Source organism: Phocoena sinus, chromosome 15, assembly GCF_008692025.1.
Source record: "Phocoena sinus isolate mPhoSin1 chromosome 15, mPhoSin1.pri, whole genome shotgun sequence".
Classification (NCBI taxonomy): Eukaryota; Metazoa; Chordata; class Mammalia; order Artiodactyla; family Phocoenidae; genus Phocoena; species Phocoena sinus.
The window spans coordinates 58,683,064-58,710,452 of record NC_045777.1 but is presented as its reverse complement, the minus strand read 5'-3'; the positions used below and the strand labels follow the sequence as shown (position 1 = coordinate 58,710,452).

Here is a 27,389-nt window from a genome sequence, read left to right as displayed (position 1 = left end):
TGAGGGGACAGTCATCCTCACAGAGAGAGGCAGGAAACTGGTAGAGCAAATTCCTATGAAAACAATGCCGGGCATCGGGGCAGCCGACAGGTTGAAACAGCAGCCGGGATGGCTGGGGAGTCCTCGAAGGCAGACCTTCCCAATGCTGAGGGCTGTGGGACGTGCACGGCTGACCCACCTGTCCTTCCCCGGGTCCCACGCCTGCCCATAGGGAGGATCCTCAGAGCCCAAGTCCTCAAAGCCTTTAGAAGACACCGCACCGAGCCCAGCACAGGGGGATACGGGGTGGGCCCAGATGGCACATGGTCCAGGAGTTGTCACCCAGCTCCCACCTGCTGCCCCGCCCACCTTTTATGGATTCTGACTTCACAGGACACTGTCCCCAGGGACCCCCGTGGTTCTCCCCTTCAAAGCTCACCTCAGTTACCTTGTCCCAGGCACAGCCTGGATCATCTCAGGATGATCCTTGAGTCCAGCTGCTGCAGGTGTTCCTGGACGCCAAAAGGGATGGTGGGCGTCCACATCCTGTGATGGGGGCATGGCACACAGAGGTTAGAGGAGAGGGGGTGGTCCCAACGCAAGCTGCCCCCAAATCCCTCCTCCCACCTAGCCTAGTGTGGGGTCATGGGGACACCAGAGGCCTAGGAGCCCCAAGACCCCTTTTTAAAAACTGATTCTGCCACTGACTTGCTGTGTGATCTCAAAAAGTTTAGTTAACCTATCTGTGTCTTATTCTCCTCATCTGCAAAATGGGTCTTACAAGAGCCACCCTATCCCTCCTAGAAGATATGAGTGATTATGTAGACAGAAGTGCTTTGAAAGACAATAAAGTACAGTACTGGACAGTAGACATCATAGTGATGTAATAATAAATAAGTTTCAACCATATGAAATGGCCAGGTGTGTAGGTCGAAAATGGTTGAATATAAGCGATTTCATATTGTTCAGCCTAGTATATAGAACATTTTTTTTGTTTTGTTTTGTTTTGTTTTTGCGGTACGTGGGCCTCTCACTGCTGTGGCCTCTCCCGTTGCGGAGCACAGGCTCCGGACGCGCAGGCTCAGCGGCCATGGCTCACGGGCCCAGCCGCTCCGCGGCACGCGGGACCCTCCCGGACCGGGGCACGAACCCGTGTCCCCTGCATCGGCAGGCGGACTCTCAACCACTGCGCCACCAGGGAAGCCCCTAGAACATTTCTGTGTACCAGACACTCTTCTGAGTATATTGACAAATTTAAACCCCACAATTTAAATATAAATATTTAAATAGGGGGTAAATATTATTGTCACTCCCATTTTACAGACGAAGAAACTGGGGCCAGGGACTTCCCTGCGGTCCAGTGGTTAGGACTTGGCGCTCTCACTGCTGAGGGCCCAGGTTCAATCCCTGGTCCGGGAACTAAGATACCGCAAGCCATGCAGCGTTGCCAAAAGAAAAAAAAAAAAAAGAAGAAGAAAAGAAACTAGGTCCAGAGGGTTGATGTGTCTGCTTGCCCAAGGTTGAACGCTGGTGAGGGACAGAGCGGGATTTGAGCTCAGGGCTCACAAGGTGAACCACACACTGAGTCTCCCTCCACCACTGCTGAGACTTACGCCAGCTTCTCCACGTGAGGGCACTTTCTCAGGCTGGCAGTGAGCTGCTGGGCCCCGGCAGCTGTGAACTTGTTGTACTGGACACTGGGAAGAGAAACCCATTGTGGATCCTGGCCCTGGGGACCAATAAGCCCCAGACCAAGGTCATCACCACGCTCTCGACAACCAGACCTCAGCCCAGCCCTTCCCATGATGCCAGCAGGAGACCCTGGTCCTCCCAAGTCCTGGCCCCACCCCCACTGCCCAGGTTCCCACACTCACTCCAGCACCCGGAGGGACACCATGTCTGGAAGCACGTGTGCCAGGCTCTCAGCTCCCACATCGCAGATGCAGTTATTGTACAAGCTGCCGGAGAAAGAGGTCAGGGCAGGGGCCGGGGATGCTGGGGGGTCAGGGCCCAGGGAGAGCCACACCCAGCCAGAATTACTGCCCCATTTAATAGAGGGGGAAACTGAGGCCCAGAGAGTTGAGGCTGCTTCTCTGTGGTCACTCAGTGGGTTCAGGGAAGCAGCAGGACTAAGTGGAGGTAGCTTCCCATCTGAAACAGCCCAAGTTCAAATCCCAGCTCTGTGGCTTGCTGCCTGTCTGATCTTTGGCGAGTTACTCAGCTCCCCTGTGACTCAGTTTGCTCCTCCATAAAATGGGCGTGATAGAGTAATTGTGGGGAGGAGTAAATGAGTTAATGTTGGTAAAACACCCAGAACAGGGCCTGACATGTGGAATGAACTACATGTTAACTATGGTTATTATACCTCCCAAGGGGGTTTGTGACGGTTATACAAGTTACTGTGGGATGTGGGGCAGCATCGGGAATAGCAGGAGAGAGAGAAACCCAGAGTCACTGGGCAGGCTCGGGTTTCTATGATATATTCAGTCACCATCAGCAGTGTCAGAAATAGCACGACACCTTCACTGGTGCCAACTTAAGCTGTACTTTCATTAACGAGCGTCCTTTTAACAAGCCAGGTGCAGCCACGGTTCTAATTTCAAGGCCGTGACTTTGCCTTGACGCAGCCTCAGAGCAACACTGCAGGGCTGCATGTAAAAGCAGCAAGTCTGCACTGCAGCAAAGTGGATTCAAGCTAAACTCCAGGAACCCCTGATGTCACGGGTCGGCCGGTACCAGGGCAGGAACCAGGTAGGGGTTTCACAATCCCTTCCTGGGATGGATCTTAGAACCAGGAGGCCCTTCCTCACCCACAGGAAGAGGATTCTTCCCATATTTCACTGATGCCAAGATGTCCATGTTCACATTTGAAAATCATTGCGATCAGGATGTGTCTGATAATCAATGGATGTCATTTAATTGGCAGAATTTTGTCCCCTTAATGGTGTCTTACAAATGGATGGCATCTTACAGTCCATAAAATATGAGGTTCCTTTGTTTTTTGGCCATGCTGCACAGTTTGCAGGATCTCAGTTCCCCGACCAGGGACTGAACCGAGGCCACAGCAGTGAAAGCGCGGAATCCTAACCACTAGGCCACCAGGGAACCCCCAATATGAGGTTTCTTAAAGTGTCAATCAGATCACATATCACCTCCACATGCCCCACCTGCTTCTCCATTCACAATGGAAAAACCCCCAACCACTCTCCTGGCCTGCAAGGGTCTCCCTGCATGATCTGGCCTTCCCTGACCTCTCCCGCCTTATCTCCCACCCTCTGTCCCTCATTCCCTATAGCCAGACACAGAGGCCCCCCTTCTGGCCCTCAAAGACCCAACCTCATTCCCACCTCAGGGCCTTTGCCTCTACTGTTCCCTCTCCCTGGAATGCTTTTCCCTGAGAGCATCCCACAGAAGGGGGAGGGTCACCTCCTCAGGGATCTCCTGACCTCCCTGGTGAATTCAGTACTCCCTATTGTACCCTCTGGGGCCTTTGTTAGTTTCCTCATTCCCAGCATGAATCAGCATTTTAAACATTTTGTTTATGCACGTGCTTGCTTATTTATTATGCAAGGAACTTGAAAGCAAGACCCACCCTGGTTTTGTTCATAGCTGTATCTCTAGTTTCTAGCACAGGTTCTGGCCCATGGTTGATATTAGAGAATATTAGATACCCTCACAACTCTAGGGCGTGCCAATCACATAGACTACAAACTGCACGGCACACAACCTATACAGCTGCACTCAGGGACCCTGGCTGGAAGGATAATGGGCTGGAAGGACCCATTAGTCCCAGGGAACCACCAGGCACCAGGCTGGAAGTAAGCAAAAGCAAGAATGTGCTATTCCAAGGCCCGCCAGGAGGTGACAGTGTAGGCACAGAGTGATGTGTGCGTGACAAGAGCCAGCCAAGGCTACCTGTGCATAGTCAGCATTCTAGAAACCACCCCGGACTCCAGAAAAGGCCCAGTCCTGCCATGCCCTGGGGAAAGAGGACCAAGATTTATTAAGCACCAGAGCCAGGCATTGCACCAAGCGCTTTCCATAGGCTATTGGGATGGTACCCATTTTCCAGATGAGGAAACAGAGGCTCGAGATGAGTAAGTGATTTGCCCAGAGTGCCAGATGCCCTTCCCCAGGGGCTGCTAATCTCGTTCAGGGCGGTGGCATCACCCAACTCCAGGGGTGTGTGTTCATGTTGGATTTTAGGTCGGCGCCCCCCACTCCCTACCCCCACCAAGTTGTGCAACACTGATGTGTAGTGATTGCTTTCAGGGTCCCAGTGTTGGACCTTACAGCTGCCACCGAGGGGGTTCTCTGCCCGCCCTCCAGCCCACCAGCTCAGCACCTGACCAATAGAGGGCCCCACTCACCTCAGCCTGAGGAGGGACGCAGCCAGCAAGGGCAGGGCCTCCGCCAGCTTGCAGGCACCCAAGTCAGTGATATTGTTCTGGGACAAACTGCGGGAGTACAACAAGGGGAGGGCTCAGGGCCAAACCTGAATGCCCTTCCCCATCAGTGTCCATCACCCCAGGCTCCGGCAGGGCTGGGAACCCCTGCTTCCTCACAGGGCATCCCAGGGCAGCAAGCACAGGACATTCTACCTGGATGAGTGTCGTGGGTGCTGAACTGTGTGAGGGCGCTATGGGTAGACTTGGGCTAAATCAGTAAAATGATGCAGTCACACCCTGAGGCTGAGTGGAATGATGGGGGTGAGGATGCAGATGTAGCATCCATTCTTTTCCCTTTGGACCGCTTTTCAGCACTGTCATTACATAAGGGTTTACATTATTTGTTTAATGACGTGGACTCCACGAGGTGAGGGGTCGAGTCTGTTCATTACTCTATCCCTGTGCCTACAGCCACGCCAAGCACATAGTAGGTGCTCAGAAAATATTTAAGTGGGGTAAAAAAGGAAGGAAGGAAAGGTGGGAGAGAGAGGGAAATGGAGGGAGGGAGGGAGGATGTAAGGAAGGACGAAGGGAGGGAAATCTAGCTTACTCTGTTTCCTTAAACACTATAAATTACTTAATGAGTCTCAGTGTCCTACCATCAAGGAAATCCCTAAGTGAATTCTGGTGAGTCCTATGGCTGCCCTGATCATGGTTGTGGAGTAGAGTGTGGGTAGATTTTGATGATCCCTCTGGGTTCAGTAAAAAATCATGTTGACCCTCCTGCATCATATCCATCTGCTATTTCCCAAACCCAGAACAGTTTTTTTTTAATAGAAATTCACTATTTTGATAATAATGTGTTACTGATAAATCCTAATCTATCTCTCCTGTCTCACCTCCCCAGTCTTTCTCTCACTAAACATTGCTCACAGTCATTACTGTACACTTCATAATTATGGATGCTTGTTTGCTTGTTTACTGCGTCTCCTCCCTAGAAGATCCCTGAAGTCAGGGGCTTTGCTTTGTTTAAAGCTGGCTCTCCAGGGCCTTGAATGGTGTCTGTACACAGTAAGTGCTTCTTACGTATTTGTTGATTAAATGAATAAATGATTGGTTGAATGGCTGATTAAAGAAATGATTGAATGAATGAATGGGTGGATGATTAAACGAATGCACGATTGAATGGATGAGTGAATGAAAGAATAAAAAAGCTGGACTTTGGAGACAAATGCAGCAGGAAGGGCCGGCCCAGCGCACTCACTTGAGCGTCTCCAGGGCCTTCAGCTGAGGGAAGGTGGCCGAGAGCTGGGCAACACCCTCATCCCCGATCTTGTTCTCACTCAGCGAGTCCAGGCTGCAGATGGAATCAGATTGGGGGCCATCAGCCAGCACCCTGGAGGCCACCCGATTCTTCCCCACCCTCCGACCCAGCAGTGGCTTCCTCCCATGCTCCCACCCCTGGACACACCATGGCCACATGCAGCTGCAACTCCGAGCATTTGAGAGCAAATCGTCATCACCTGGGACTGCCAGGCCAACAAGTGGACAGGGCCCTAAGTACCCATGGACCTGAATCACTGTTTTCCTTCCTGGCAGCCCCATGAGCTGGAGCAACTTCCTTAACCTCTAGAGACCTCAGGTGTACAATGGGATCATGTTCCCCGACCCTGCCTCCCCATGGGATTGCTGGGAGCAGCACATGAGGGGAAAAGAGTTTCGAAGATCTCGAAAGGATTCAACCTATTTTTATTGTTGGGGATTTCCTTCTGCCATCGCTTCCCTGCAGTGGGGGCATCTGGTCACTCACACCAGCCACACTGAGGAAGCAGCAGGACACAGAGAGAGAGAGAAAGGGACAAACAAGGCCAGGGTTTGGGGTTGTCAAAGCCCAGTGTCTCCAGGAGGGATTCCGGGGTCTATACTCACTCCAGATGCTGAAGGGAAGAAAAGGCCTCAAGGATCTTCACCAGTTTGGGAAAAGCCTGAGGGCCCAAGATGGGGCCCAGCCTAGAAGGCAAAGAGCAGAGTTAAGACCCTGAAGCAGTCATGGCCCCTCTACTGGACCCCACAGAAGGCAGGCCCATCTGAGGGCTTAACTACCCCCAGCTCCACCTGGTGGGACCCCAATCCCTTCTGCTTCAGGCACATTTCACAAAGCCCACTCAAGAGGCCATCTGGGCTCCCAGCTGGGGGCTCCCCATCTTTCATCTCTGAGTGGGGAGCCAGTTCTTACTCCTGCTGACATCCACATGCACCCTTCTCCCACCCTGGCCTGGGGAAGTGGTTCCCAAATGCTGGCCTGAGGACCACCACCAGTGATGAGAAAGATGGTTTACTTATTTGCCATTGCTTTTTAACAACAAATAGAACCATTTCTTGAGCACTTTTTATGTGCCAGGAACACACTGGGCCCATCACTCAGATCAGACCTCATTTAATCCTCACAATGACTCTGAGCTAAGAGCACTTCTTATCCCCATTTTACAGATGGGGAAACTGAGGCACAGAGAGGTTAATGAACTCATACAAGGTCACACAGCCTGGATGGACATTTAGACCAGATTTCGAGAGAATGAGAAAAATAAAGACAACAGAGGGCTATTTTTTTTTCTTTTCTTTGTTCCTTTTTTTTTTTTTTTTTCTTAATTTTTGGCCATGCCACGCAGCATGTGAGATTTCAGTTCCCCGACCAGGGATCGAACCCACGGCCCCTGCCTTGGAAGTACAGAGTCTTAACCACTGGACCGCCAGGGAAGTCCCTGTTTTTAAAATATGGTTAAGTGAACTCAGTGTAAAGAACAGTCTTTTATTCTGAAATTATATCCTTTGAACTTTTTTGACATTAAAATGTTCATTTTTAATAAAATTATGGTGTCAGCAGCAGTTATTTCACTTGTTTGAATGAACAAGTGAATGAACTTGTTTGAATTGATACAAATTAAAAGATGGTAACTGCACATAGTCACTGAAATTCACTCTGAAATATTCTCAGTCTTTGAAACCCCAAAGTCTGGGAACTACTAGCCTCAACGAAAGGTCACAAGATGGGAATCCGTAATCTGATTTGAATCTAGGCTCTACCACTTCGTTTCTGTGGGGCTTTTTGGGCAAATCCCTTAACCTCTGAGTCTCAATCTTCTCAAATTTAGCCCCAATCTTAGGAGGTTTTTGGAAAGATTAAGGAATTCATTTATCAAATATTGATTGCTTGCCTACTGTGTGCCAGGCCCAGCAAGCCTGTCACGCAGACAGCCATGAACAAAACAGACAAAAATCATTGCCCTCGTGGAGCTGACATTCCAGGGGCCAAGACAGATAATCAAAGAAATTGGTAAACTGTCTGGTGTGGGAGATAATTGATACAGAGAAAAGCACAGTGTGAGCAGGGCAGAGCTGTACTTTTAAATACAGGAGTCAGAAAAGGCCTCTCTCACTGAAAACTAGAAGAAAGTGAGGGCGTGGGCCATGCTGATACCTGGGGAAGAGTGTCCTGGGTGGAAGGCACAGCCAGTGCAAAGGCCCAGGGGTCGGACCGTGCCTAGTGAGGTTGAAAACCATTAAGAGGACCCACGTGGCTGGAAAGAGTGCAGGAGGCGAGGGTGAAGAGGTAAATGGGGGCTGAATCAGGGGAGAATCGTCCACCAGCAGAGCCCCTGCAGGGTTCTGAGCGGTTGAGGGGCCTAATCTACATGCACAGGAGATCTACAGGGTGCCCGGCATGGTGGCTGCCAGTCTCACGCCCAAAATAGTCCTTTCCTTCCTTCCTTCTTTCCTCAGAACTTTCTCAGGGCTTCTGGCCTGCAGGTGGCCACTCTCCGGGTTCTGGGCTGTTCTACCCCACGGCTGCTGTTCCCCAGAGCACAGTTCCGACCTTGAATTAGGGGCTTTTTAAGCTAAAAATAATTCAAAGCCAGAAGGGGCCCTTGGTGATTGTTTTCACACAGTTCCTCTTTTCAGCAATATTTTTCACCTCTGCACAAATTTGGCCTCTTGTCGCTGTTCAAAAGAAGAAACGCTTGGCTTTTTCTGGGCCACAGGGGTAGCTGTGATCAGGAAGAGCAGACAGCTTGTGGGTGACCAGCTGGGGACCTTGGACAAGTTACTTAACCTCACTAGGCCTCAGTTTCCTCATCTGTAAAATGGGGATGATAATGACTATCTCCCAGAGTGGCTCTTGAAATTAAGAAGATTATGGCACTGAGTACACTGTAGTTGTTTAGTAATTCCTTCTTAATCGTTGGATGATTTTAGATCCCTAACAAGGACCTACCATGAATTTACTTTTTTGTTTGTTGGAGCAACAGCCAGGCTGACCTGACATTTGTGACTCTGGACAAACAATTTACACTCTCAAGGCCTCAGTGTCTGCTTCTGTACAGTGGGGGGATAATATCTCCACCCAGCATGGTCCATTCCTATTTCTTTGTCAAGCTTCAATGCTTCAGTCCCTTCTTTCAGGAAGTCATCTTGACCTCCCCTAAGTCTTCACGCTCACAGCCCTTGAGTTTCTGGCCACTAATCACAGCAGGTGGTAATTGTCTATTTACACTGGACAGCAAGCTCATTGAGAACAGTGGCCTCGGTCATATGAGTAGGTCTGTTGAATGAGTGGATGCGAATGAGTATGTATTTGCTCACCAGCAAATGGGCAAGTTAGCTTCACCCCCGAGAACCTCCAGGACTAGCCCAGACCGGCCATGCCCCAGCTGCTGGAAGCTGGTTTCCAGAGTGGTGGGGCAAGAGGGTAAGAGTGATTCTGAGGACCCATCTCCATTCTGGTGGCACAAGCCCAGCTAATGCCAGAGGAGAAACCTCGTGGGGACCCGAGACAATTTACCCCTTTTCTTACGCAAACTCCAGCTTCTTTAAGTCTCGGATGGCAGGGAGTTCCCCAGGCGTGTCTTCAGAGGAACTTCTTGTCCTGGAGAGAACGGGCAATGTTAGGGAAGAGCTGGCTCCTCACCTGTCATGGAGCCCCCTCCTAGGGGGGATGCCTGCCCCAGTGCCCAAAATTCCCCAGAAGGACTGCCTTCCTTGGGCTACTGTTGTCCCCTTGTTAAAAAGAAAAACCTCAGGACAGGATATTATTAAGGCATTACTGTGTGTTTCACGGAAAAGAGCCTTAGAGGAGGCATTACCCACACCCATCCCAGGCAGCGCATAGTAGGTGCTCAAACAATGTATGATGAAGGAATGAGGGAAAGACAGTTGCTCTGTGGTCATGTTTCCTCTGCCCTTTGAACCTTAGACCTCTGCCATCTAGAAAATGGGAATGATACTGGTCCTGGCTGCCTCAAAAGGTGGCCATAGGTGTCATTTGTGTTACTAGATACAGAAGGCAGCTTATGAACTCTTAGCAGGAGAGAATATCTCCTTGGCTTTAGCTGAGAAAGAATTGGGTACATGATGGCAAGTTCTGAAGTGGACAGAGTGATAAATCTTAGGGACTCTGCCTGGGTGGTGACTGCAGTGAGAGATTTTGGATGGTCATTGGCTGGCGGGGAGCAGGGGAGGTCCCCCCAAAAGAGGAAGAAGTGTTAATAGCAAACTTAATATTAGGTCCTGCATGGTCTGGACCAACTCCCATGCCCTTTCCCTCTCACCTCTGGATCTGCACGAGGTTGCCCAGGTCTTCCACATCCTTCACGGATTCAGCCTTGAAAGGCTCAATGGTGAACTTCTCCTTCACTGCTCGGAGTAACTTGGCCTCCCCATGCTGCTGTAGGGACTCCCACAGCTCCACTGTGTCACTCAAGGCAGCCCTGTGGAGGAAGGGTTTCAGACCCAGTCATGGTGACTGAGCTAGACCATAATGTGGGGGGTGGTGGGGGTGGCGGCTCCATGAAGGGACCTCCTACCTATTCAGATATTTTCCTTCCTCAACTTAACCCCTACTTCCTCTAGAAAGTTTTCCATGACCACTCAAGCCTTTATCAATTCCTCCTTTTTCTCAACTCTCCCAGTGGTTTTATTTCCCTTTTTGCTTTGGCTACCAGGAAGCTCAGTGCTAAATTCTCAGTTGAACCACTACAATGGTGTAGACCTTACAGCTTGGGTAAAGTATGCTTAGGGGGAAGGTGGCAGAGATTCTCTGGAGATTAGGCTTAAATGATCAAACAGATCACTGAAGGATTTAGATTCCTTAATTTAAATTAAGGAACTTTGACTTCATCCTGAGGGAGGTGGGGTGCCTCTGAAAGATTGTAAGGAAGGATGGAATATGATCAGATGCAATTTCTAGGGAGATGTGTGCTGATGGTTGAATATAAAGTGGCGTGGAAGAGGAGAATGGAGGCAGGGAGGTCAGGGGAGGCTATGGCTTTAATCTAACCATGACAAAACGGTGGCTTGATCAGGGGATGGAGAGAAGAAAACAAATTCAAACCCAGGTCAGTCTTGGATTCTAGACGTGGCCCAGCGCCTGTCATAAGGCCAGCCTTCAAATAATGGTTGAAAGAATGATGCTGGCTGTGTGACCTTGGGCAAGCTACCGTACCCCTCTGAGCCTTGGCTTCCTCATCTTAAAAAAGGATAGAATCACTTCTGCCCCCATCTGGCTGCCATTCATGCTAAATGAGACCCCACAGAGTCAGCACTGGGCACAGCACCAAGACCGCTGTAGGTGCCCAAGGCAAAGAAGCCCACTCTCCTGCCCCCGGCCCCCACCTGAAATGGGTGACACAGCTGAGTCCCACGAGGCTCCCCAGTCCAGAGGGGTCAACGCCAGTGCTGCGGAGGTCCAGGGAGAAGTCTCGGCCCGCCGCCTCCAAGGCGCTGCCCAGCACGTGGGTGTCGGGAGGTGTGAGCCGGGTGCCCAGGAACGAGAGGTGGGCCGGGAGCCCCTGCAGCACATGCTGCCAAAGCCCAGCATCCAGCGCCTCGTGGGCGCAGTGCAGCAGCTCCAGCAGCCGCCCCGCCTTCAGCGTCCCAGGCTGCAGCCGCTTCAGGTACCTGGTGAGCACCTTCTGCTTCCTGTCCGCTGAGGTGGAGCCCGCCAGCCCTGCCAGGGCTCCCAGGCAGCAGGCACGAGGCTGGAAGACCAGCCCGACCAGAAAGCGCGGCACGCCCTCCAGCCAGTTGTCATAGGGCCTCTTCTTCCTCGGGGTCAATGCCAAATACTGCGGCAGCTCCTTGTCCTTGATTTCGCTGCTCAGAGCCAGCCACACGGCCCCCAGGAAGCATTGCAGGAGGAAGCTGGAGAAGGCCAGCTTGGTCTCCGGGGCCCCCGGGGTGGGCTGCACCAAGCCTTGGGCCACAGCCCAGACCCTCACCTCGGTCGATGGGAACTGGCCCTCCCGCAGGCTGCTCTGGTGACCGCGGCCCAGCTCCCAGGCCAGCCTGGCCAGTCCCACCAGGGCCCCTGGGGGGCTGTCACGGGCTCCTGGGCCTAGTAAGCCAACATAGAGGCCCGTGAGCGTGGAAGGCAGCTGGGCCTCATCACCTAGCTCCAGGAGGGCCTCCAAGAGCTGGCACACGGCCCGGCACACAGTGGGGCTATGGCTGTGACTCAGAAGAAATGGCTGGGACTGGAGGAGCGCCAGGGCTCTCTTTTGGTGCTCGGTGGTCCCCGAACACTCAAAGTAGCGCATCACATAGGTCTCGGCCTGCTGGGCGGAGAAGCCGGCCACTTCGAACAGAGCGTCGGCCTTGCTCAGGCTCTGGGCCAGGCGGCCCCGGGGCCGGGCTGTAAGCAGCAGGGTGCAGCCGCTCAGCAGCTTGCGCTGGAAGAGGCCTGCCAGCAGCCCCCGGAGGGAGCGGGCTTCTGCTGACATGGGTCCGCCCGTGCTGTGCAGGAAGCCGTCTTGGGCTTCGAGCTCCTCGAAGGCATCCAGGATGAGCAGAATGCGGTCGGGCCTCCTCAAGATGTAACTGAAGACCTCGTCGTCCACTGACAGTGGCTGTGAACCCAGGGAGAAGAGCAGATCCTGCAGGCGGTAGGTGTCCCCCGGACGGTCCAAACAGTGGCAGGGGATGCAGAAGATAAAGTCGTACTGTGGCAGCTGGCCGCAGGCCCAGGCCCAGCTCACGGCCCGGACCCAGTGACTCTTCCCCTGTCCTGCTTTGCCCAGCACGGCGATCACCTGCGTCTCACGTGGCCGCCGGTGGTTGCTAGAGGCCAGCAGCACCTTGCCCAGACTTCCTCGGGCCGGCTGCCGCTCTGCCCAGTCCAGGGTGGTCAGCTCTCTGTCCTGGCTTTTGCCGCCGCTCCTCTCCAGCCTTACCCTCACCAGGTCCACCTCCACCAGGATGCCTTCCGGGCCTGCAGGCTTAGCCTGGTACTTGTTCCGTAGCGAGCAGTAGAATTGTTCCACACTCTCTGCACATGTCAAAGGGTATGGGGTGGGGGAGAGGAGGATGCTAGTGGCAGGACTCGCCACTGTGAGGGCAGCAGAGTGGCCAGCCCGGCCACCATCACTAGCTTGTTCATCCATTCGTCAAAGTCTTCCCCGACTGCCTTGTTGATTAGCTGCCTCCTTCAATTACCCAGACACTCATTCATTCATTCCTACACCCATTCATTCACTCATCTTCTCACTTGATTATCTGTCCACTCTTTCATTTACTCACTCACCTTCTTCTTTTGTTCACTTACTCACTCACCTTCTTCTTTTGTTCACTGACCATAGGGAGGTCATGGTGGGGTTGGTGGTGTTAAGAGTTAAGATAGTGGAATCCAGGTTTCTGGTTCAAGTTCCAGCTCCACCACTTATTACTGTTACGTTGAGCATGTGATATACCCCACTAGCCCTCAGTTTCCTCATCTGTAAAATGGGGATCATACTGGGGTTGTTTATGACTTTGTTTGTTTTGGCCGCAAACAATCCCGGGAGGCATGCGGGATCTTAGTTCCCTGACCAGTGATTAAACCCGCGCCCCCTGCAATGGAAGCGCAGTCTTAACCACCGGACCACCAGGGAAGTCCCCGTTTACAACTTTAGTGATTGACTACATCTCATGTGCCTGGAAGTGTACCTGGAACAGAGTCAGACTCAGTCGTCTGGCCATTCTCTCAGCTGCCCTTTCATTCCCACCTTCCATCTCTCCCACACCCATCATCCACTCCTGCCTTCACCCACTCTCCCAATCACCCACCCTTCCCTGTTTCATTCTCTCAGCCTCACAAACAAGATGTCAACACCTAGCATGGGCTTACGAAGGGCAGGTCCTCAGTAAATGTTGCTCTAAGTGTAGGTATAACTGGCGGAATGAATGCTGAGATGGTGGGATCAAATGAGCAAGTGAATGAATGAATGAATGAGCCAACAAGTGAGGGATTGAATAAGTGTTGGGTGAATGAGTGACAGGAAGCCTCCAGCACCCAGGCAGAGGGACCCTGCCACCACTCACCAGGCCACTTGGGAAGCTTGCTGGATGCCTCGTGAGCTGCTGGGCATTGGGTGGTGGACATCTCATCCTCTGGAGGGGAAGAAGCCAGTGTCAGAGTTAGGGTGAGGGGCACCCCAGGGACCTCCCTCCCTCTGGGGCATCAGTCCTCTGAGTATCGCAAGGTCAGAGCTGACGTGGGCTGAGTCTCCGCAAGGTGGAGGTTGCCAGGTGGTGACCCGAGGCTGTATCCTGCTCAAAGATGTCTTTTTTTGGCCAGCTCTACTTTTAAAATTTTCACCAGTGTTTTAAAAATCACAATATCTATGTTAAAATCAAGATCTCCAGGGCTTCCTTGGTGGTGCAGTGGTTGAGAGTCCGCCTGCCGTTGCAGGGGACACGGGTTCGTGCCCCGGTCCGGGAGGATCCCACATGCAGCGGAGCGGCTGGGCCCGTGAGCCATGGCTGCTGGGCCTGCGCGTCCGGAGCCTGTGCTCCGCAACAGGAGAGGCCACGACAGTGAGAGGCCCGCGTACCGCAAAAAAAAAAAAAAAAAAAAAAAAAAAATCAAGATCTCCAGATTCTGCTGACAATTCAGAAGATCTGGCTGCATTGAGCCTGTTTTCCTGCCATGTAACAAGATGGTGAAGGCTGGTGGCCCTGTTTAGGTTTGGCATGGATTCTCCAATTGTTCCCCTCACCAACCCTCCCATGTATCCCCCCTCCCTGGAGACCCTCCCTGCCCTGTTTTACACAAAAACACAACTTGCCCGTGTCTGCAGGCAGCTCTGTTTGTGGACCTCATTGTCTGAGGCAATCCCTTCCCCCAGGGCCTCAGTTCTGCTTCCAGTAACTCTCACAGGTCCTGCTGATTCTTACCTGTTAGGTTTGTACGGGAGGTCAGGGCTGGTTCAGGCATGCTGGGGAGGTCAGCTGCCGATGGGGCAAAGGGGCTGGTGGAGCCGGGCCGGTCTGGGGACTTCGGGAGGCTGTGGACAGCTGTGCTGCTGGAGGCGGGTGTTTGGTGGGCCTGGGGCATCTCACCTACATGGGGAGGGCAAGGAGTTCAGAAACAACAAGGAGCCCAGTTGGGTCACCCCCTTCCCAAATCAGGCTGTAGGGCTGGGAGTCTGGGGAAAGGTGAGGGGAACTTCCAGAGGAAGAAATTTCAGGCCGAAGTTGAGGAAAGAGCTCTGGAGTTACAACTAGGCTCCCAGAGCCTTGGTTTTCCCATCTGCGAAATGGACACAATCAGCTCATAGGGAGCTTAGGGCAAGTGCTATACAGCACTTTTCCCACTCTGTGGTCAGTACTCATTTTCCTGGATGCCCAGAACACCCTCTTGCTCCTGGGGCACCAGCGCATTATACAAAAACTGGCATGCAACCTTCAAAAGATGCTCTTGAATTGAGTGGAAGTATCCCCCTTAGCCTCATTCTCTCTCCCATCCCTTAGAGACCAACATGCCTTCCCTTGGACAATTCACAACCTTTCAATGTGGCAGGTCAGCAGGGACCATTTTACTGACCTGGAAACAAGGCAATTCAGAGAAAGCTATGCAAGGATGCATACCAAACTGTTCACAACGGTATACTAAAAGAGTGAGGGAGAGACTCAGTAGCTCTTGTAAGTACCTCTTATTGCTTGGTTTGTTAATGAGCATGCATTGATGTTGTGCTTTTATTTTAGATTTTCTTTTTTGATGTGGACCATTTTTAAAGTCTTTATTGAATTTGTTACAGTATTGCTTCAGGTTTTGTTTTGGTTGTTTGGCCGCGAGGCATGTGGGATATTAGCTCTGAGACCAGGGATCGAACACACACCCCCTGCACTGGAAGGCAAAGTCTTAACCACTGGACTGCCAGGAAAGTCCCGATGCTGTGATTTTAAAATATAATAAAGTTTAATTTTTTTTGATAAAAAAGGAGAAACTAAGGCTTACTCGGGGAAAGTGACCCAAAAAATGCCACTTAGCCACTTGGTGTATCACTCACCCAGACCACGTTGGGGAGCTCTGCTCCTCCGTTTTGATTTTTGGGAAATGGGGACAGAGATGGGTGTTCTGGGGAAGGAGGATCATGAGAAGGTGCTAGGCTAAAACTGCCAAATATCTGGGACAGGGGTGGGATGGAGGGGGGAAGGGATCAGGGAGTAGTCAGGTCACAGGCAGAGGGGGTGGGGAGCCCGGCCTCGCATACTCACTTTGGTAGATGAGTATACTGGAGATCCCTGTCCCAGCCCCTGAGATTTGCCAGAGCCCCTGGGGCAGAGTGGAGAGAGTGGGGATGATCTGGATGGGTCCAGCAGGGAGACTCAGGCAGCTCAACAAGGAACTGGAAGGGGGCACTGCAAGAGACAAAGGCCGTGAGGTGGGATTCTCCATTAACATCTTAATTAACAGCTGACTCCCTTCTAAAGGGCTCCAGTCTTCCAGAGAGCCACAGCTGTGTCTGCTTGCCTGTGGTGGTGTTGCTGGCGCAGAGAGGGTGCTCAGTTCCCAGTTGATGAAAGCATAGGGCTGGCGGGTGAATTCCCTAATTGGCGGGGATTCCCTGCTGTGTCTCCTAGGAATGTGTTTCCTTCCAGGGCATGTTTTCTGGCACAGACTGGGTTGATGGGGACATTGAGGATGGCATTGGCTGGGACAGAAGTGGGGGACACTAGTAGGGGGAGGAATTCCTGTCCCTGGTGGCTCCTGCCTCTGGGGAGTGGGGAAGCCCACCCTCTCCAAGCCCCCTAACATACCGGTGTCCTTCAGCTGGGTCTGGCTGGATGCTGGCTCCTTGTTGAACAGAGCAGGTGGTGACGGGCAGGGCTGAGCTGAGGAGTCACTCACTAGCCCCACCAGGAAAGCACCAGTCACCACGGGCATGGCTAGGGGCTCAGCTGTGAGGAAGGGCCAATGTTAGAGGCTGGGTGAGATCTGGGTGGGTGCTTGCAGGGGCCTTCCCAGGGTAGGGAGCGCTCTGGGAGCAGATCTCTACTGGCAGTGGAAGGAAACTCCTGTCCTCTTCTCTGCCCTGGGTGAAGCTGGTTTTATCAGCAACTGCTCTGTGTCAGGCAGCCCTCTACCCCCAGCCTCCTCTTTGTGACTGGGCCCTGAGAGCTTCCTGCCATGGAGAGCTAGGGGTGGGATAGACCTATGAATAGGCTGTTAGCCCAGGCCCCTACCAGCTTCTACAGCCAGTCACTGAGCCCCCGGCCCCCTAAGAGGCCCCAAGCACTGCCCATCAGACTGGGGCAGGAGTTTATCTCCTCCATTTAATTGGGAGCCCTAGGAGGGTGGAGACAGCCAGTCACTGAGCCCCCGGCCCCCTAAGAGGCCCCAAGCACTGCCCATCAGACTGGGGCAGGAGTTTATCTCCTCCATTTAATTGGGAGCCCTAGGAGGGTGGAGACTTGCCTCCCCCATCAGATTGGGAGCTCCCTGAAGACACAGACTATTTCTCCATCATCCTGGGGTCTTCATGGACAGGGTCCCTGTCTTCTCCATCAGATTAGAACTTTCTGAGGGCAGGGACCAGGCTTCCTCCATCGGACTATGAGGCTTTCATTCCTCAGTCTGTTCCCGCAGAGGGGCTGGTTGCCCAACCTTTGCAATAACAACTGAGTGGGAGGGGAGCGGGACTGATGAGTATGGGGGAAGAGGCTCACTGAGGCATGGGGGCTCTACGGAGGGTGGGAGGGCACTGGGTGACTAGCTGATCCGAGGTGACTCTACACTCTGAAAGGAGACATGTGGCCTGGAGGGGCAGTGGAACTAGGTGGTGGTGGTAGGGTGGGGTCTCAGCTCTGACTCAGAGTTAAGAGGAGGGAGGTGTTAGGGGAGAGGCTTTGTAGGAGGAGCTGAATCTCCCAGCAGTCCCTGAACTTCAGAGCACGGGCTATGGAATCATGATCTTAGTTTGAATCTCAAATCCACCTCTCACTTGCTGTGTGATCTCAGAAAAGTGGCTTCACCTCTCGGAGCCCCGGCTTTCAAATGCCAGTTTACATGCGGGCCTGAGGAGGCCCTGGCTTTCCTGCCCATCAATCTCCCAGGACCCACCCGCCTTGCTCACCTAGCTTCCTGTGCTTCAGATCCACAGGCAGCTCCTCTGGGAAGGCTGCAGAGAGAACACTATGGTCATCAGCCCCAGGGAAGGGGTATTCCAAGCCAGGAGGGGCTTGTGGACCCCAGCAGGCCCTATAGAATTGCCTTAAATGGCTGGGAAGTGGCCTTGGGGGTCCCTTTCCCTCCCCAGCCCCCAACAATTTCTGCCCCTACTCATTTGCTTGAGCCCAAACCCATCTTGAAGCACCCAGGACAGTGAGGCACTGGGAGAGGCAGAGCCACAGAGGGGACACAAGATGAGTTTGAGTTTAAAAAAATAATACTAAAAATTAAAAAAACCCTGCTTTTGGTCCCTTCCTAGCTGTGTGTCTCCGTAACACAGCCTCTCTGAGCCTTTGATCTCTCATCTGTGAAATGGGGGCAGTGATTCCCACTTCGCAGGAATGCATTGGAAATCAGTTGAGTGAGTATCAAGCATGTAACACACTGAGAAAACCCCTATGTGTCCCTTAGCAAGAGGCTGATGAACCAAATTGTGGTTGATTGTGTGAAATACCACACAGCCCTAAAAATAACAAGGATGCTGAAGGACATATGGGGCAGTACTGGTGTCTGCAGTCTACCTTGAAATGTTCTAAAAATAAAATGGTCGGATGGGTGGATGAATAGAGGGATGGCTAGAGATGCGTTAAGACCACTATAGCCAAACACTGACGGTAGAATGGAAGTGAGGGGCATATGGTTTTTTGTAGTACAGCTCTTTCATCTTTGCTGTATGTTGAAATGTTTCATAATAAAATATTAGGGGAAATGTTTATGAAACGAAAAGAAAGGAAGAAAGAAGGAAGGGAAGGAGGGAGGAAGGAAAGGAGGAAGAAGAATAAAAGAGAAAGAGAGGAAGAGAAAGAGAGAGAGAGAGAGAGAAATAAAGAAAGAAAGAAAGGAAGAAAGGAAGGAAAAAAATAGAAAGAAAGGGAAATTCCTGGAGGCAGGACCATGTGTTTTCCATTAGTGCTAAGAAAATAACCTCCCAGACATGTTAAAAGAAGAAAGAGTGTAGGTAAAATGTGGTCATTTGTGTGAAAAAAAAATTTTTTTTAAGAGCTGGCTTTTAGACAAATAGGATATTCCTAACAAGACTAAAAGGGCACTGGCAACATAGGTTGTCTTCAGGGAGGGAAAATGAGGGACTGGGGGAAAAGGATGGGAGGAAGATTTTTTTTCACTGAATATTTTTTACACATTTTGAATTTTTATGCCATGCTCCTGTTTACCTGTTCAAATTAAATAACTAGGTACAGGGTTTACACATGGTCTGGCACATAGTAAGCTTTTGATTAACTGTTAGGCCCATTTTATGGAAATTTTCATTCAGTGGATATTTATTGAGGTGCTCCTGCATGCCAGCCATGTGCCAGGTGCTGGGGATGTAGTAATAAGAAAGACAAGGTCCCTGTCCTCACAGTGGGGGAACTAAGCAAAAGGCAATAAATAAAATAAGTCCAAATTGTGACAAGTGCAACAGTGAAGGAGAGACACAAACAAGGTGAAAATAAGTGAGGTAATTTATATGGAAAAAGTTGGTCTAGGAAAGCCTTCAGGAGGAGATGACATGCTGGCCAAGACCTAACAGATTCCCAAGCCCACCATGGGAAGGGGGAGGACATTCCAGATAGAGAGAACAGCAAGTACAAAGGCCCTGAGGTTGAAAAGGATACATGGGTTACAGGAATGGAAAGAAGCCAGTATGGCTGGAGCATGGTGGGTCACAGTGAGTTAGGAGAGGTGGGAAGGGCCAGATCAAACAGCCCTTGTGGTATGTATTTTGTAGCCATTGGAGGGTTAGCAGGGCAGCAAAATGATCTGATTTGCATTTAAAAGTCCACATTGGATGCCGGGTAAGGACAGATTAAGGAGGCAGGGAGACTGACCAGGAGGCTCAGAGAGATGCAGGTACTTGCCCAAGTTCATATAGACTATAAACAGCAGATCCAGGATTCAAACCCAGATCTTGCTGGGAAAAAACTGTGCTTGAAGAGACCTCCCTTAAATACAGGGGTGACAACTAAGGATGGAAGAGAAGCCAGAGCCCAGAGGTCCTTTCGGAAATGGCAATCAAAACAGCCAGAGGTAGAGACCCATCAGGAGAGGGGGCCATTTGATCCTGGGCCGTCTGCTTCCTCCCTGGGTCACCAGGGAGCAGTGGTGAGGGAAGAGGTGGGTGGGACACACAAGCCTGGCAGAGCAGACAGAACTTAACGAGGGAAGCAACTGGGAGCCGTAACAGGTTTTAGAGCCAAGGCATGGCTGGGAGTCAAGCAAGGCTAGACCGGATCAGGGAGGGGCTCACTCACGTCTTTTCTGACTTTTCTGTCCTGCTTCCTCCAGCACCTCCACACTCTCGCTGATCATTTCTTCCAGTCCTATGTGCTCGACTTCGGGGAAAAACCAAAGACACCAAAACACACAGTCAGTGGACGTCCAAGGTGAGCTCCCATTGTCCCTATGTTGGGGATGATCTGACCATCCATCAAAGGTGGTCGTCAGGTATTACAGCACTCTCCAAGGAACAAGGAAGGAAAGCCAAGACCCCCCCAACTTACTGAAAATGTCTTTGCTCAGGCCCTCCAGCTGGGAATCCTGGAAGACATACTGGTCCAGTTCCGCTGCCCAGACAAGAAAAAGTGCAGTCAATCAACTAGTTCTCACCGAATGCTGGGCAATGCTTATTGCCCAGCCCGGCCTTGGGCTGGGCATCGGGGAACCGTGACCCTCCAGACCTAGCGCACATTGGGGCTCAATAAATGTTTGCTGAATGAATGATCAAATTAATGAAGGAACACTGAAACTTCATGGGCTCTTAATCTAATTGAAGGGGTGATATGTATGCATACAAATGTATCTATTGCTATAAAGTAGTGCAACACAGCGTAGTAGAGTTGCCTTGAGTTTGAGTTTAAATTCCACTTCTACTCCCCAATTGCCCTACAAGCTGTACAATCTTGGGTCAGTTACTTAACCTCTCTGGGCCCCCATTTCCTCAACTGTGTAATGAGGATAAATAACATCTACGACCCAGGGATGGATGGTGAGGGTTAGAGGCTCTGTATTTAAAGCAATCAACACAGTAGCTAGTACACAGTAGACAATCAATGGTGCTTAATTATATGAAGTGGAACATGGCTTGGAGCCAAAGGGAAGACAGTTATCATGGCAAGAGGAGAGAGTGTATATAGTGGGATGGGGCAATCAGGGAGGGCTTCCCAGAGGAAGGGGTCCTGAAGCCAGACCTTGAAAGATGGGGGTGGGGGTAGATTCTGAGTGGTGAAAAGTGTAGGGCTTTCTGGGTAGTGGGGACAGAGTGAGGAGAGGTGTTTGGGAAACTCTTAGAAATAGGTGTCTTCAGTAAAAGTTTCATGTTGGGGAAAGTTAGGACTGGATTTTATAGGCCATGGGGAGCCATAAAAGGCTTCTGAGTGAGGAATGGAGTGAGGGCATAAGTGGTGATGATGATGATGATGATGGTAAATATAATGATGATGGTGTTGATGGTAGTGGCGGGGTGGTACCTAACACTTACTGAATGCTTACTCTTCTCAAATTCCTGCTCTAAACACTTTATGCACAGAAACTTATTCAATCCTCACAGTGATCCCATGAGGCAGGTGTGATTATTATTCCCATTTTATGGGAATGGAAGCCAATGTATACTTCGGGGTGCCTCAGATGACTGCATGCCCAGGACCAGAGACTTCAGGAACAGACTCGGGTGAAGCTGCCTCCTCCATTTGCTCCCACTTCCTGTGTAGATGCCCCTAAGGGGAAAAAGCCCCCCAATCCTAAGTGATTTGGGAAAAAGCCCAACTCATTCATTACTGCCTCCAGTTGTGAGGAAATGTGAATACTCTCAGCCCTAAACATTTCTGCTTCTCCCAAGTAAATTCCCAGGAAGGAAAGGAAGCAGGCAGGTTCTCAGTTCTGTAATCTTTGAGACACATACAGTTACTGCTCCTCTCCATTTCCTGCCCTTGTATGATGCTGGATTAACTATGTGTTGGGGAATGTCTAGCCATGTTCATGCCAGACCTCCTAAGTGATGTGATTCTTGGGATGCCAGGAAAAGGGCCACTAAGAACATCTGTGCAGGTTGTTCACTGTACAGGATGCCCAGACAAAAGGGCAAATGGGGGCAGGAATCCAGCCTTCACTTTGATAGCCAAGCTGTTACATCTTAATGGGGGCTGCATCCTCTAGAAGAAGGGGCATCTTTTTCTAATTCAACAAAGCCTCTGTATGAGACAGTGGTGAACCTGGTAAGGAGGGCTCCTTCACCCCCCGCAAAAAACAACAGAAACACCTCTCCCCAGAGAGTCCCAAAGAGTTCCGCCCTTGTCTGAAAACCGTAGGTCTTTTTCAAGCTGCAAACCAGCCTCTCAGCTTGAGCCTTACCAAACCTCCCCACTCTAGATACTTTCCCTCTTGTGGTGAAAAATAAGGACTTTGAATTTCAGACCTACCCATTACTATCTCTAATGCAGCCTTGGGTAGATTCTTTATCTCTCTAAACCTCAATTTCCTCATCTGTAAAATGAAGATACTAATAGTATCTACTTCCTTTGTTTTTGTAAGGCTTCAATATGCACAGTGGTTTGCAGGCTACAAGTGCCCCCCAAAGGTAGTTATTACAAATACTAGAGTAGTTTAGCTTAGGAGCTGAGGAGAAAGGGAGGGAGGGAGGGGCATATGATATGGACTTTGTGGGAAGGAAAGAAGAGCAACAAATAGAAAAATGTATAGAAATGGAGGCAGAAGATGGAAAAGTGAGATTTGTTTGCCTGGTGCTCATTAGTGAAGGGCTCTATTTCCCTACCTTTCTCCATCTCCCTTCTTTCCCCGATTCTCTGTCCTTTTAGCCCTCGCTCCCCATCCCCCCTTGCCCCGATTTCTGAGGGAGGGCCTGGAGGCTCCTGGTGAATGGGTGAGATTAACAAAACAGATAAAAGAATCTTTTCCCTCAATTGTCCTTTTTCTGGGTTCATAATGCTTCCTCACCGATATTGGCATAAGCCTCCCTGGTCTCTTCATCACCTTCCATATCACACAACAGCCTGCTGAACTGTTCGCAGTTGATGGTGTCCGTATCAGGTTCTGGGAGGAAAAGCCACTTGGATGAAGCAGGAAAGATCTGGGAAGAGGGCTGGTGGGGACGGAGGGAGAGGCAGGGCGGGCTGGGAGATATTTCCATTAGGAGCAGCGTGGCAGGGAGTTGGAGCTGTCCGTGGTGCTGACCGGAATTCCACAGCCAGGACTTCCCCTGGTTGCCATCTCTACTGCAGGCAGAGGGGTGGGGAGGGACTTGGAAGGGGCCAGAGGGAGGAGAGCCCACCTGAGCAGAGCTCTAGCTCTTCTTCTCCAGCCAGGTCCATCCGGTCATAGAGGTGGTAGAGATGCAAAGGGTCAGCATTGCTGTTGAGAAGCTCCAGGTACCCACCTTCTAGAGGCCCCAACTCCATGGTTGTGTGCTGTCCACTGCCTGGAAGGGAGACGCACTCAGTTAGCTCATGGGATGTTGGAAAGATGCAGGGAATTAACACCTATCACAGTCTCCAGCTGGGTCTCTTGGTGAAGGCCAGGGTTGGCAGAAGCCAAAGAAAGTGAGCAAAGGTTCTCATTCAGCACCTCTTATGTGCTCAGGGCAGTGGGGAGAAGAAGCCCTATGTCCTTCCTCCACAGAACCTACAGTCACACTGGGAAGATGCCCATGACACAGAAAAGGGAACTGGAGAAGTGTAGATTCAAGACCTCTCATACCTGGGAGCCAGGAGACCTAAGTTCTGCTGCTGGCACTACCATGAATGATAACAGCTAAGATGTACAGAGCACCTACTATGTGCCAGACACATGGTCTAGCACATTTAATCCTCACATCAACAACCGTATGAGGTAGGTACTATTACTAATCTCATTTTACACATGAGTAAACTGAGGCTCGTAGAGGTGAAGTGACCTACATAAGGTAACCCAAGTCCAACCAAGATTTAGTTCTGGGCAGTCTGATTCATGGACCTGCATTTAAGTGTTATGCTCTCCTGCCTTGGATGACCTCAAGCAAGTCTGTGCTCCTCTCCACGCTTCAGTTTCCTAATCTGTAAATTGAAAGAGTTGGGGCATATTTCCTCTAATATCTTTCATTATTAATTGTTGGAGGACATATCAGATGCCTTAGGTTCTACTTCATTTAATCTTCAAAACAACCCTGGCTGTGTCCACACAAAAACTTGTATACAAATGTGCATAAAAACATACTTCATAATAGCCAAAAAATGGAAACAATTCAATGGCCATCAATGGATAAATGGATAAACAAAATGTGGTATATCCATACAGTGGAATAGTACTCAGACATAAAAAGGAAGAAAGTACTGATACATGCTTCAACATGGATGAAATTTGAAAACATCCTGATAAGTGAAAGAGGCCAGACACAAAGGTACATCTTGTATGATTCCTAGTAGCTTGAAGCAACTGAGTCTTATTCCCTCACAGTTCTGGAGGCCAGAAGTCTAAAATCAAGGTGCAGGCAGGGCCATGGTCCCTCTGGAGGCTCCAGGGGAGAATCCTTCCTTGCTTCTTCCATCTTTGGGAACTGATGGCATTCCTTGACTTGTGACCTTGTGGCCACATCACTCCATTCTCTGCCTTAGTGGTCACATCACCTCCTAATCTTCTGCCTTTCTCTTAAATGGACATTGATTTAGGGCCCACCCAGATAATCCAGGATATTAGTTCAAGATCCTTAACTTAATTACATCTGCAAAGACCTTTTTTTCCCCCCATAAGGTAGCATTCAAGGTTCCAGGGATTTGATGTGGACATATCTTTGGTGGGGGGGGGGGGCACTATTCAACCCGCTGTACTTGGGATGCAGATATATGCTGGAAAGAATCAAAAGAAGCTTCTTGGAGAAGGTGAGAAGAGAGCCGGCCAGAGGATCTAAGACAGCCTTCTGAGTGCCCAGCCTGGGCCAGAATAAAATGAAACTGAAGCAGGGAAAGGTTGTGAGAAAACACACACACACAACTTACCACCACCTCCCCAGGTGCTTCTTCTCCTTTCACTCATCAACAACTCTTGCTAGCTCTGGAGGGTCTTAACACAGACCCACATATCACAGAGAATGAACTTTCCAGTCCAACGAGAGGCCCTGGCCGGGGTGGACTGTTTATAATGGGTTGGGTGGGGGCTACAGGAACACAAACATAGCAGGCTTGCGTTAAAGGCCCAGCCAACCATGACTGGAGGAAGCAGAACTGAAAGATGGGGCCACCACCTCCCGTTTCTTGGAGAGGGGCCAAGGCCGGGAGGTGCAGGGTGGGTTCCACTTCTTCCAACAAGTTGTCCTGGGAGCCAACGAAGCGATCTACTGTTCTGTCCAGGGTGGTGAGAGAAGACCTCCCTGTCCCAAATCTTGCCTGCTGCCTGCCTCCCATTTTTCAGTCTGTGGTCTTTATTGCGAGCCTACATTGTAGCCATCTGCCTTTCTCCAGACTGTGGCATCTGGGGACAAGAGCTCAGGACGAACCCCAGCAATTCCATGAACGAAATGTGTGACTTTAGTCAAGTCACTCAAATTCTCAGTTTTCCCACAAGGTCAGCCAGGGACCTTCAAGCTCAATCTCCTTCATCCTACAGAGGAGAAGATGAGACCCTGAGAGGGGACATACCTTGCACGAGGCCCAAGAGTCTGCCGGTGGTGGAGCCTGCACCTGATCCCCTAGCACAAGACTCCCAGTCCACGCTCTTTCCTGCCAATCAGAATATATCCAGTCAAATAAGCACCCCCATTTATCTAGGCTCAGGAATAGAGACTGGGTCCCATCACAGATGGGCAATGGAGGGAGGGACAGTGGGGAAGAGCCTGACGAAGTCTAACTTATTGACAAACTCAGCTTCAAACATTGGACAGCACCACCAAATGTGATCAAATACCAGGGCAATACACTGACAGTAGAGAAAGAAGGCAACTCCTTTGAGCTTTTGGAGTCAAACCGCCTGACTCTGAAACCACTCCTATCTACCAACTCACCACAACCTGGGGATTTCATTTTTTAAATCTCTTGAAGCCTCAGTTTCCTCATCTTTATTTTTGTTTTTTGGCCACGTGCACGGCTTGCAGGATCTTAGTTCCCTGACCAGGGATTGAACCCAGGCCCCCCGCAGTGGAAGCGCAGAGTCTTAACCACTGGACCACGAGGGAATTCCCTCAGTTTCCTCATCTGTGTAATGGGAATAATAATACTTGGTAGCTCATAAGGCTTAGGTGAGTTAATTCATGTAGAGCCCTTAGGGAGGTGACCATCACTTAGTAAGTGCTTAATGAATGGAAGCATAGAACAGCATCCAGCACACACTTGACGAGCACAACGTGGGTGATGGTCATTATTATTATTATTTATTATTATTAATTCACCTCTTACCTCTGTGAGATTGATAAAGGGATCCTTTCTCTTCCATTCCTGCGTTACCACATTGTGAAGCCAAGCTTTCTGTTCTTTTGCAATAAGGAGACCCTGCAACCTCCATAGGAACAAGCAAGCCTCAGAGGCAGCAGTGCAACCTGGAAAGTCTGCTCTCAGACACCCCCAACATACACCTCAGCACCTTCCTGCATCTCCAAGACAAAGCCTGCATCTTACACATTTCCTCTTGATTAGACAAAGATTTGCAGCTCACAACAGACTTCTGCCTCCAGCCCCCACTCTGAGCTCACAAAGAGCCCTAGGGAGAAGGCATGTGGAGTATTATGCCTATTTGACCAAGGAGGATACTCAGACACCTCGCTGAAATGGCCTGTCCGAGGTCACCTGGTTGGAGAACTTGAGTTTGAATCCTGGCTGGGAGACCTTAGGCAAGTGACTTAACCTCTCTGAGTATCAGCTTTCCCACCACTAGATTGGGATAATGATACTTACCTTGTGGGACCATCAAAATGCCAAGAAGGGCTCTGCGTTGTGTGCCAGGCACACAGGAGGCCCACAGTCAAAGGAAGTCCATTATATTGGGAGCCTGAGAATCTAGGCTTGCAGTTTAGAGCTCCCCAAAGTGCCATTTCCCATTCATGTCAAAATCAACTTGGCCTGGGACCTCCCAGGGTTCCCACAACCATGTTTCCTGTGTCTCTAGATGCTTAGGAAGTGCTTCAGAGCCTCCTAACTGGACTCTTTCCTCCTCCTGCAATTCCAGAGCAGGCTGGAGGCAGAGAGCCCTGACCACCTCACTGCAGAGGAGAGTCCCTGTCAGCTGCCCCAGCACAGGACAGATCCAACAGCCGAGGAGCCCTTGAGTGCAAGAACCCTTCCTCTAGCTCACCTACCCCTGGGCTCCAGCAAGTGGCAGTCTCTCTCCATCAGTAGGACTGATGGTGCCTAGCTAGAATTCATAGGTGCCCTCTGAGTGCCAGGTACCAAACGACATGATTTGTAGACATTATACCGTTTAGCTGAACTCACACATTAGCTATTTGTATTTCTATTTCTCAGATGAAGAAACAGGCTCAAAGAGAAGAGTAATGAGCTGGGATCTGAAGCAGCTGCCTGGCACCAAGGCTCAGCTTCTTCCAGGCTCCGGCCCCCTGGCCACCC

The 27,389-nt window shown here is 50.7% G+C and overlaps 1 protein-coding gene across 14 annotated transcripts in view; it reads right to left on the bottom strand.

Moving 5' to 3' along the window:
* The window catches only part of CIITA (class II major histocompatibility complex transactivator), a 47,934-nt gene that overhangs the window by 850 nt on the left and 19,695 nt on the right, over nt 1–27,389 (bottom strand). For 6 of the 14 annotated variants that reach the window (XM_032604040.1, XM_032604046.1, XM_032604045.1 and 3 more), the window contains 18 exons: nt 23,135–23,281; nt 22,801–22,896; nt 20,352–20,414; nt 20,103–20,183; nt 17,756–17,800; nt 16,440–16,580; nt 15,897–16,040; nt 14,574–14,738; nt 13,719–13,787; nt 11,037–12,687; nt 9,974–10,132; nt 9,220–9,291; nt 6,297–6,377; nt 5,632–5,724; nt 4,350–4,436; nt 1,854–1,937; nt 1,593–1,676; nt 419–525 (listed from right to left, as the gene is read on the bottom strand). In XM_032604040.1, coding sequence (XP_032459931.1) covers nt 450–525; nt 1,593–1,676; nt 1,854–1,937; nt 4,350–4,436; nt 5,632–5,724; nt 6,297–6,377; nt 9,220–9,291; nt 9,974–10,132; nt 11,037–12,687; nt 13,719–13,787; nt 14,574–14,738; nt 15,897–16,040; nt 16,440–16,580; nt 17,756–17,800; nt 20,103–20,183; nt 20,352–20,414; nt 22,801–22,896; nt 23,135–23,281 — 3,338 coding nt within the window. In that variant the 3' untranslated portion in view covers nt 419–449. Of the gene's footprint in view, nt 1–413; nt 526–1,592; nt 1,709–1,853; nt 1,938–4,349; nt 4,437–5,631; nt 5,725–6,296; nt 6,378–9,207; nt 9,292–9,973; nt 10,133–11,036; nt 12,688–13,718; nt 13,788–14,573; nt 14,739–15,896; nt 16,041–16,439; nt 16,581–17,755; nt 17,801–20,102; nt 20,184–20,351; nt 20,415–22,800; nt 22,897–23,134; nt 23,282–25,472; nt 25,554–27,389 lie in introns of those variants that run through there. The other 8 variants (XM_032604044.1, XM_032604043.1, XM_032604048.1 and 5 more) reach the window with 5 other exon arrangements.